The 10,982-nt window shown below is 58.9% G+C and overlaps 1 protein-coding gene across 1 annotated transcript; it reads right to left on the bottom strand.

Moving 5' to 3' along the window:
- Positions 1-4,954: 4,954 nt before the first annotated feature.
- LOC119856154 (C-C motif chemokine 21b) lies at positions 4,955-7,948 on the bottom strand. The gene is made up of 4 exons (XM_038403331.2): positions 7,794-7,948; positions 6,542-6,662; positions 6,198-6,372; positions 4,955-5,657 (listed from the first exon to the last, which is right to left on the bottom strand). The coding sequence occupies exons 1-3, from the start codon at positions 7,849-7,851 to the stop codon at positions 6,201-6,203; spliced, it is 351 nt and encodes a 116-aa protein (XP_038259259.1). The 5' UTR covers positions 7,852-7,948; the 3' UTR covers positions 4,955-5,657; positions 6,198-6,200.
- Positions 7,949-10,982: the final 3,034 nt, after the last annotated feature.

Below are 10,982 nucleotides of genomic sequence, written 5' to 3'. Positions count from 1 at the left end.
CTTGAGTGCAGGGGACTGGACTAGAGATCTCTCGAGGTCCCTTCCAGTTCTGTGATTCTATTATCTGGATCTCTCTGTATCAGTGACCTGTCCTCTTCATGATTCACCTCCCCTCAATTTTTGTGTTATCTGCAAACTTTATCTGTGTTGATTTATGTTTTCTTCCAGGTCATGATAAAAGAAGTTAAAACATAGAGCCTAGACTTGATCCGTGAGGGACCACTGGAAACAAACCAACTTCATAACAATTCATCATTTACAATTACATTTTGAGACGTACTTGTGGCACCTTAGAGACTGCATACTCTGCTTTTTCCCCAAATATAGAATAGAAATATTTATTGACTACTTCTGCTTTTTCTGCATTATTATTTATAATGCTACCATTTCCATCTAGTAATGGACAAATACTATTGTCAGGGTTCCTTTCCCCCCTAATATTTAAAAAACTCCTTATTGTCCTTAACTCTGCAGGCCATAGATTCCTCCTTATGTCCCTTTGTTTCTCTTATCAATTTTCTACAATCCCTAACTTCCGATTTATAATCATTACTATCAACTTCCCCTTTCTTCCATTTGTGTTATATATGTATATATTTTACAGCTACCTTCACTTCCCTTCTAAACCACATTGGTTTTCTAACCAGCACAGCCTCCCTCCTCAGCTGTGATGGGACTGTGACTTTTGGGTCACCTAGAAAAGTGTCCTTAACAATCCCAATGATCATTTACATTTCTCTGATTAAATTCTTCCTCCCAGCTGATTTGGTTCATACTTGTTTTCAGGTTTCAGAGTAGCAGCCGTGTTAGTCTGTATTTGCAAAAAGAAAAGGAGGACTTGTGGCACCTTAGAGACTAACAAATTTATTTGAGCATAAGCTTTCGTGAGCTACAGCTCACTTCATTCAGCTTTATGCAATTGGCCCTAGGAAAGCACCAGGTATAGATACTACTGCTCTGGATTTTATTCTACTTGTACATTGTAAAAGTGATCAGGTCACGATCACTCAGTGTCACGGAGTCCCCGGGCGATGCTCTGGAACTGCTCCCTATGAAGCCAGGCAGGGAGTCTCTGGGGGAGTCTCCTCTCTGGGAGCAGCCTGTCTGCAGGACACACAGCTCACCCGGCTTCCCCCTTCCTGGGTCTGACCTTGGGGCATTCAGCATCCTCTGCCCCTCCGTGTGCTTCCCACAGCGAGTCCCCCCAGGCAGGGTCCTGGGGAAACCAGAGGGTCCTGCCCCCCAACTCCGCAGTCAGACGGGACTCTCAGCCAGCCAGTAAAACAGAAGGTTTATTAGACAACAGGAACATGGTCTAACACGGAGCTTCAGAGTAGCAGCCGTGTTAGTCTGTATTCGCAAAAAGAAAAGGAGGACTTGTGGCACCTTAGAGACTAACTAAGAGATTTGTTAGTCTCTAAGGTGCCACAAGTACTCCTTTTCTTAAAACAGAGCTTGTAGGTGAAGAGAACAGGACCCCTCAGCTGGGTCCATTTTGGGGGGCAGGGAGCCAGACAACCCCGTCTGCACTTCACTCCATGTCCCCAACCAGCCCCAAACTGAAACTCTCTCCAGCCCCCCCTCCTCTGGGCCTTGTCCCTTTCCCGGGCCAGGAGGGCACCTGATTCCTTTGTTCTCCAACCCTTTAGCTCTCACCTTGCAGGGGGGAAGGGCCAGGCCATCAGTTGCCAGGAGACAGAGTGTGAGCCATTTATGTACCCTGGCCCTTTGCTCTGCAACAATTGCACCCTTATCCCACCACCTAGATACTTAAGAACTGCCTAGGGGAAACTGAGGCACCCCTACAGCATTCAGAGGAAACATTAAGAACAGTTCCACTTCGTCACACACACCTCTCCCAGTCCTGTGTTCTCAGCCTCCCTGCTGAGGGGTGGGGAGCTCCTCCTCCCTCAGGGGCATAGGGTGCAAGGGGTCCATGTCCTGGTGACTGGATTTCCCATTGTCTTCTTCAATGCTCCACTGATATGGAGGCCAAGGTCCAAGCAGCGAGGTGACACCCAGGCCTATGTCTCTCAGCCTGCCCTCAGAGCCACCCACTGGGTCACAAGGCAGCACATAGGGGAAACTGAGGCACAAACAGGCCTCATAAGTAAATTACAAACTATTCCCACTTTGTCACCTCTCTTCCCCCTTCAAGACCAAACTAAGCAGGGTTGCTTTAACCAGTGACCTGGGGAAGTTCGAACCCACAAATGACCCACAAATGCCATGGCATCTTTCCCCTCCCCTCGGTAGTTGTTCTCGCTGGCACTTTGAGGATTCGCACAGCCCTCTTGCTAATCCAGCACACTGAGACTTTCCAGTGCACAGCTCAGAGCAGTGTCACGTCCTCCCTGAAGTCTGGTCACTTTGGTGGCACTAGCAGGGGGCACAGGAGGAGCTTTTGTGTGGCCCCCCACCCTGCCCTTTCCCCACCCCAACACCTTTGGGCTGGGGTCCTGCCACTGCCTCCTCCCTTCATCTGCCAGGAGGGCAGTGAACTCACCTGTTCCATGTGTCAGCCATCTGGGCCACAGCCTGGGGTACCCGGACCCCTAGGGTGGAACAGGGAATGACCCCATGAGTGTTGGTTCTTACCCCAGCCAGATCTCTGGGGCTCTGGTGTCCCGGGGCGGTGAGGCTGGGGGCCCCTGCATGTGGACGCACATTTTTTTGCCCCGCCAGACCCAGAGCTCTGGTTACAGGCAGGTAGGTGTCCTGGGCTTAGCAGCCTTTCCTGTATGTTACCAGCCGGGGGGAAATCCCCTCCTCCCTGCCAGCCAGGCTATTTGCATCTTCACTGACACCTGCATTCGCAGCCTTCTGGCTCCTTGTATTCCAATCCTTGGCCTTTACATGCAGGGCCTGGATCCTGTCTTAAAGTGATAGTCATTCCCCAAACAGACGTCAAAGCTGGTATTCTGGAGAACCCCAACGGCCAGCCCCCCGACCCCTCCTGCGTCTCCCCAGGGATCTGAGCCATAAGCAGGGCGAGGGGCTCCCCATAGGGGACCTTAACCCAGGTCACCGAGCCCGTCAGCTTTCAATGGGGTTGCACCATACAGGATGTGACAAAGGGTCTCGCTGCCCCAGACTCTCCACCCCATGAATGTCTCCCCATTAATCACCTCTTTGCACTCCCACTGGGGGTCAGAGTACAGCACGATTGTACGCTGATGCCTGGAGTGGGAACCCCTCCGTCCCCACCCCTGTGTCCCTGAGGAGCTGGCTGGGTACCTGCGAAAGGTCCAGCACAGAGGCCTGAACTGCAGGCTGCCTTCCTGGTCAGGGAACTATGAGCGACACACCCCCCACCCCATGTTTTCCTACAACCATTACATCTCAAGACTCTGAGAGCCCCTGGAGCAGGGCTACCCCCATCAGCCGCTCCCCTGTTTGCGCTACCAGGGTGTCTTGGGGGTCAGTGCTGCCCCTGGTGGCCTAGGGCAGATGAGCTGGGGGGGTCTGTTTCCACATGGGTGCAGCAGACCGAGGGTCAGGGCCCGGGTGGCAGACTGCTGAGATCCAGGGGAGCTTTGAACACCCGGGCTGCCGATGCAGGAGTCTCCCCGCAGGAGGCTGGTGGGGGCCGGCAGGGAGAGCCTGGCCAGATCCCATTGCCATGCAGAGCGCTGGCATGCTGCGGGGCTGCACAGACAGACGCTATCTCCAGCCCCTCCCAGTCAGAACGCAGCAGGATTGCAGTCACCTCAGGATTACCCGGGAGCCCCCAGCTCCGAACCCCGCATACTCCCTGTCTGGGGATGCTCCCCGCGGGCCCCATGCCGCAGGGTGTGACACGGGCCTGCAAGGGCACAGCCCTGTCCTCCCGCTGCGGGCTCCCCCGGGCCGCGTAGTGGGGGCCAGTTCCCTCCTGAGAGGGACAGACGACGCTGCTCTTACCACAGCCCAGGGTGCTCGAAGCCTCTTTGGCCCCTGCAGCGCATCGCTGACCCCGATTCACTCTGGGCTCCCCGGGCCCCTGTCCAGTCCCTCCTGCACAGCTGGGCCGTGGGTTTTCCCTTCCTCATGGAAGGTGGCCCCGAGAGGAGTGTTAACGAGCGAGTCCATTTCTGTGCCCCTCGCACAAGCCACCTCGAGGGGCAGCCAGGGGAGAGACCCCTGTGGGCAGCACCGGAGCCCGATGCCGGGGCCTGCCCAGCTCCTACAGCCACAGCCATCCGAGCCAGACGGGACCACTGGGGCCCCCGCTAGAACCCAAGCCAGAGACTCAGACTTTCCGGCGAGACGGGCCCATCAGGCTCACCCCATCTGACCTGTACATGGCAGGCCTCACAACCTCGCCCACCCCCTCCCGTGACAGCCCCACAAACTCTGACAGAGACACCCCGACTTACTCTAGTTCAGACCTGCAAGTCACCCGTGCCCCACGCTGCTGAGGGCGGTGAAACCCCCCCAGGTGTCCTGCCAATCTGACCTGGAGGAAATTCCTCCCCAGCCCCAAACCCGTTAGACCCCCCGCGCATGGGGCGAGACCCACCAGCCTCGCCCAGGGACCGCTGCCTCCAGCCCAACAATGGGCGTATTTCTCAGCGCAGTCTGTCCCAGGCACAGGTGCCCCCCCACCCCGCCCCGGGTGACGCTCACCACACCAGCACTCTTTGCTTCTGGGGGTTTTAAAATCATTTTTATTGCCTTGAATTCCATCTCCCGATGGGCTGTGCGTTCCCGGCGAGGCGAGGGCCCGGCGCGTCGGGCAATGCAGAGCTCCTGCATGGCATGTCCTGTAGTAGCTAGGACGTCACAGTTTCTTAAAAAGAAAAGGAGTACTGGTGGCACCTTAGAGACTAACAAATTTATTAGAGCATAAGCTTTCGTGAGCTACAGCTCACTTCATCGGATGCAGTAGCTCACGAAAGCTTATGCTCTAATAAATTTGTTAGTCTCTAAGGTGCCACCAGTACTCCTTTTCTTTTTGCGAATACAGACTAACACGGCTGCTACTCTGAAACAGTTTCTTAATACACTCTGAAAGAGCCACCTAATAAAACAATCAAACCAGATAAGCGCGCTCGATAGAAGCTATAAGGACTTGCTAGTCCAGCTGCCTGCAGTCTTAACTGGTATTACTAAGCCCTGTGTATCTTTTTATTACAACCATATATCTGCATAGAACTTAATTAACCAAAGTCCTTGTCCGAAGGCTCTGTGGGCAAACATCTCTCCCCCTGGGATAGGTACTGGCCCTGCCCACAGCCGTGGAGGCAGCATAGGGGCAGCAGGGATTGCAGCTTTGGGATTTACAGGTTTACCTAGGTGCTGACGAACAGCCCAGGAAGGTCAGGGCACGTGCTCCCTTTGACCTCACTGGAGCTGGCCTTGAGGAAAGGCGTGTTCAGCAAGAGCAGACTCGCTAATTCCTGGCTTTTAATGCAAAGGTCGGGGGGCGTTAAGCAGTAGATGTGAGCCTGGCCGGGAGCCGCGGGAGGGAGTCGTGGCTGACGCAGGTCACGGTTGCTTAGCGGGAGGTGCAGCAGCTCCAGAAGAAATTCTAGAAAAGAATCACACACCGCCTCAAGCCAAACCCTCTGCCCCCATGTCAGGAATCAGCCCGGTCTCCTTTGCTTGCAGCCGGGGGGCTCTGCCAAGATCAACTGAGCAGCCAGGCAGGCTCCGGGGTGGGGACAGCAGGTGCCCTGGGAGGGGAGAGCGCCGTTAGAGAGAGCAGGGAAGGGTCTCGCATGAGGGCGGGGAGCTCTGTGCCCCTCCCCCATTTCCTAAAGCACCCCCCTTTCTAGTGGCTCCCAAGCAGCAGCCATGAGTGAGGAGACACCTCCAGCCCCAGGCAGCGTCGTCAGGGCGTCACCACACCCGTTAGTGACGGGTCGCCATGTGCCATCGCCAGGCCGGCCAGTCACTGCTCCACCACCACGGCCAGCAAGGCCCTGGCAGGCAGAGATGGGCTCGGTCCGGCAGGCGCCGGACATCCCCGGCCCAGGACATTTCCCACCTCACTGTGCTCAACTGCTGCTTCCCCCCCCCACTCCCACTCGCTATCCGCCACGGCCCGCAGCGCCCCCGCGTGGCAGGGCAGAGCCGCCCGGCTGCCCACGGGGCTGGATTGATTTCCACCGGCTGAGGATCTGGCCCAGGCTGACAGCAGACTCAGCTCCCTAGAGCAGCGGTGGCCCGTCCCTCCCCGCGCCTGACACCCCCTGGGGCTCTGCCGTCCCCACCTCTTAGTGCTGGGGCTTCCTCTGCTTCCGGAGCTTGGTTCCCTTCGAGCGGGACTGTTTCCCAGCACGGCCTGCTGTGGTTTGTCCTTTTTTCCCATTCAGTTTCTCCATCAGGTCAAGAGTCCAGCGAGCATTGGGCGGGGCACAGAGATTCCTGTTCTTCTTGGTGATGAACCTGAGTTATGACAGAAGTTGCTATGGGGGGACGGAACAGCCAGAACCCCGCTCCCCCCATCCTGACATTACCCTGAGCCATGGGGAAGGGCAGGATTACCAAGTCTCCATCTCTGGAGGTGCCCCACGCACCCGCAGAGCTCCCCCGGGCGACTGGCTCGGGTACTTACACAATAGCTGAGAGCCGGCAGCCTGTCTCGGGACTCTGGATTCTGTACGCGGAGACGAGATGGTGCGGGATGGGACGATTCTTGTGGCTCAGGCAGCAGTCGGACGCCTGGTTCTCGCTCCCTGGTGGGCAAGCAGACAAGGGTATGGGTGAGACGCGGGCAGAGGGTGCATTTCTGGTGTGATGTCTCTGGAGAGCTGCATGCAAACCCGAGGCAGCTTCCCCAGCCCTGAGCCCCTTACTGAGCATCAGTGGGCACACGGGGCATTGCCACACGCATGGGGCTTGACGGCCCCAGCTACTGCAGAGAGGGAGTTTCTCATCCACCGCTCTGCCAGTGCCCCTCACTCCTGACCCACAGCTCCTAGCGGCCATGCTACTGGGACACCCCCTGCCATATTAATTTGCTGACTATGTTGCCTGAATCAACCCAGTTTCTAGCCAATCAGAATAAAGCCAGGCAGTTGCTTTCTCTCTGCAGGAAGGTGATCTCCACTCCACAGCCTGTGAGCGGCTGATAAAGCTCTCCCCAAGCTGGGGCGATCAGCTGGAAGACGTCCAAGCAGGCAGGGCCCCCACTCCAGGATTTAACCCAGCAGCCTCCTCCCCACCGCTGAGCATTGGGGGAGCAGGGAATGTGCCAAGGCCAGCACTTTTCGCTGGGGGATTACAAAGCATGGACCCGAGATAGGCAAGCGCTAGCCTCAAGCCGACAGACCCGGATTGGCATCAGCCGGGATCAAACCTGGGATCTCAGGAGCTTAATGCATGAGCTAAAAGAGACATGTCCTTTAGCCAAGGCTGCAGCTGGCTCATCAAGCACTAGCTGCCACTAGCGAGGATAAGGGGGGACAAGCAGGCCTGGGTTACACATACAGCCCCCTTTCCAGAGGCGGGATCAGCCACACAGACCCACCTGGGTCTCGCAATAAAGTAGGGCCAGAGTCCGGGCTAGAGCCCAGGTCCCCAGGGGATGAGCTCCCTGCTCTATCACCAGGTGCGGCTGCTGGACCGGCCAGGCTGAGGCCACCAGCTGACTGCCAGGCATGCCAGCTCTCTCCTTGCCCTTCCCTCCCTGCCCGAGCAGCGCAACGGCTGGGATAAAACCCCAGCTGCAAAAAGGCTAGCGGGTTGGGCTACCCTCCGTGTCCAGCTGCTCTGAGGCGCACGCCATACCTGCTGACCCATTCCCGTCCCCAGGACACCCTCCCACCTGCCCCGGCGGTCGGGGACCAGCTGGGGCCATGCAGTACCTTGGGCCTTGCAGATGCACAGGGCAGCTACCAGCAGCAGCAGGATGCGGAGGGTCATTCTGGCCGGCGATGGGGCAGGGCGATCAGGCAGGCGGAGGTGTCCTGTGGCTCAGGAGCAGGCAGAGCTGAGATGCTTTGTCCCCTTCCCCGGCTGCCTGTATTTATCCTCTGCAGCAGCCAGCTTTCGCTTTCATCCTTTCAAGAGCCTGGCTAGCAGCCCACTCCCATCCCGTCCCTCCTCTGGCCCGGGACACGCTCAGCTCCAGTGTGCACAGCCGGCAGGGAGGTGGGGAAGGTTCCTGGCAGGAGCAGTTCCCCTTTGCAGATGTGTTCTGGCAAGCTCATGGCTGGCACCAGGCCAGGGATACAGCTGGGGGCAGTGGCGAAGGGGCAGGGGCAGGCGTATCCGTCCCACAGCAAAGAGCCCCCAGCTCTTTCAAATCCAGCGTAGCTCCCGTGTTCCCGATGGGACCCGCTGAGCCCAGCGCCTGCCGGTTCTGGCTCCAGCCCAGCCGCCCCTGTCCGAACGCACAGCATCCCGGTGTCATCAGGGCAGGCTCTGGGCTTGTCTGTGATTCCCGAGATAAAATCTAGGACGGGGCAAACTGGTGTGGAGACATTAGAGTCAAGGGCCCCCCAATCCCCTGCCTTGTGCCAGTAGCCCCCAGACAGTCAGGCCTGGGCATGGCAGTGACAACGGCTGGTAGAGAAATGTGCTGGTTGCAGTTTGTGCCGCGACACTGGCCCGAGCGCTCTCCAGTTCTGAGCGGTTCAGATACAACGCTCCATGGCCCGGTCCGGAGCCCAGTTGCAGCAAGACAGGCTGCTAGCCGGGGCCTGCCGCCTCGGTTAGTGCACTTGGAACAAGTCCAAGGCCACGCAGCCCCCACAGAGCCGCCAAGGTGCCAGGAGAATCATCCTCCTGCAGGGGGGTCTGAGGACTCGGGTGTCTGGTGCCAGCTGTGCCAAGAGTCGCTCAGGGTAGGGGAGCCAGTGACGCACCATCCCGCAGCACTGGAGGGATCAAACCTCCATGCGGGATTTCCACCTGCCTAGGGGCTGCGCCCCCTGCCCAGGGAGAATCGGGGCTGGAGCAGAGCCTCGCTGGGGGACCTGAGAGAGGCATCCTGCTGTTCACCTGTCCATCCATCCGTCCGTCCATCCGCCCAGCCACCCACTTATCTGCCCATCCATCCATCCATCCGCCCGCCCATCCGTCCATCTGCCCAGCCACCCACCTGTCCGCCCAGCCACCGATCCATCCGCCCAGCCACCCACCTGTCCGCCCATCCATCCGACCATCCGCCCAGCCACCCACTTATCTGCCCATCCATCCATCCATCCGCCCGCCCATCCGTCCATCTGCCCAGCCACCCACCTGTCCGCCCAGCCACCGATCCATCCGCCCAGCCACCCACCTGTCCGCCCATCCATCCAACCATCCACCCAGCCACCCACTTGTCTGCCCATCCATCCATCCGCCCGCCCATCCGTCCATCTGCCCAGCCACCCACCTGTCCGCCCAGCCACCGATCCATCCGCCCAGCCATCCACCTGTCCGCCCATCTATCCATCCATCCACCCAGCCATCGATCCATCCACCCAGCCACCCACCTGTCTGCCCAGCCATCGATCCATCCACCCAGCCATCCACCTCTCTGCCCATCCATCCACCCATCCATCCGCCCAGCCACCCACCTGTCCGCCCAGCCACCGATTCATCTGCCTAGCCATCCATCTGTCTGCCCATCCATCCATCCACCCGTCAATCTGTCCATCCTCCCAGCCATCCACCTGTCTGCCCAGCCATCCATCCATCCATCTGTCCAGCCGTCCATCCATTCACCCAGCCATCCATCCACCCAGTCACCGATCCATTCGCCCAGCCATCCACTTGTCCATCCACCCAGCCATCCATCTGCCCAGCCACCCACCTGTCTGCCCATCCATCGATCCATCTGCCCAGCCATCCGTCGATCCGCCCAGCCATCCACCTGTCTGCCCAGCCATTGATCCATCCGCCCAGCCATCCATCCGCCCAGCCATCCGTCCATCCGCCCAGCCACCCACCTGTCTGCCCAGCCATCAATCCATCTGCCCAGCCATCCGTCGATCCGCCCAGCCATCCACCTGTCTGCCCAGCCACCAACCTGTCCACCCAGCCATCGATCCATTTGCCCAGTCATCCATCCATCTGCCCCTCCATCCACCTGTCTGCCCAGCCATCGATCTATCCGCCCAGCCATCTATCCGCCCAGCTGTACGTCCATCCACCCAGCCATCCACCTGTCTGCCCAGCCATCTACCTGTCTGCCTATCCATCCATTCATCCATCCACCTGTCTGCCCATCCATCCATCCACCCAGCCATCCATCCATCCACCCAGCCATCCACCTGTCCGCCCAGCCATCCGTCCATCCACCTGCCTGCCCAGCGATCTGTCCATTCATACATCCACCCACCGAGCCCTACACCGCGCTCCCCCCACCAGCTCTGCTGATGCCCCTCAGTCCTAACCTCCCCCCACCCCACTCCCCCACTATTCCAGTCCTGGGCTCTCTCCCCACTGCCCACCCATAGGGACCACCTGGGATCCCAGGCCAGGATTGCAGTTTGCTCAGGGGGATGAGCGAGGAGATGGCCTGGCACCCTCCCGTCCCTGCCATGCTTGAGCCCCAGCTGCTGCAGTCCGAGCCAGGCACAGAGCTGGGCTCACCCTCCCCCCACCCCCATGGGGCAGACCGGAGAGCTGGGAGCCAGCAAGCCCCTTGGTTATGAACCCTGCAAACAAAGCCAGGACGTCCCCCGCCCATCCGGGGTGACTGGGCACTCACTTTTGCTGCTGCTGCTCGATCCTGACCCACAGCCCCCCTGCGGTCCCAGCCTGGGCTCCCCAAACACTGCTCTGCTGATTCCCCTCAATCCCTGCCCGTCTGCCTCAGCACCAGCATGTCTGTCCCTGTCCATCTGTCTCAGCCCCCTGCTCTGTGTGTCTTTCCCTTTCACTCTGCTCCCCACATTCGCTCTCTCTTTTCTCCCCTCCCTCGCCCCATTTCCTGCCCCCTGGGCTGCAGCCTGCAGGGCCAGTGTCCATGCAGGGGAGCGCAAGGGTGCCGTCGGATAAACCGCCCCAGTGGGGCCACACTCCCCACTCCAGGGCCCTCTCCAAAGGGCGCTGGCTCAGCCTTG

The sequence above is a fragment of the Dermochelys coriacea genome, chromosome 5 (genome assembly GCF_009764565.3).
Source record: "Dermochelys coriacea isolate rDerCor1 chromosome 5, rDerCor1.pri.v4, whole genome shotgun sequence".
Classification (NCBI taxonomy): Eukaryota; Metazoa; Chordata; order Testudines; family Dermochelyidae; genus Dermochelys; species Dermochelys coriacea.
This window is presented reverse-complemented; position numbering and strand designations above follow the sequence as displayed.

Coding starts and splice junctions, on each gene's coding strand:
- LOC119856154 (XM_038403331.2), bottom strand. CDS start 7,851: ATGACCCTCCGCATCCTGCTGCTGCTGGTAGCTGCCCTGTGCATCTGC. Junction 6,663..7,793: donor GTGCATCTGCAAGGCCCAAG/GTACTGCATGGC, acceptor CTTGCCCACCAG/GGAGCGAGAACCAGGCGTCC. Junction 6,373..6,541: donor TGCCGGCTCTCAGCTATTGT/GTAAGTACCCGA, acceptor GTCATAACTCAG/GTTCATCACCAAGAAGAACA.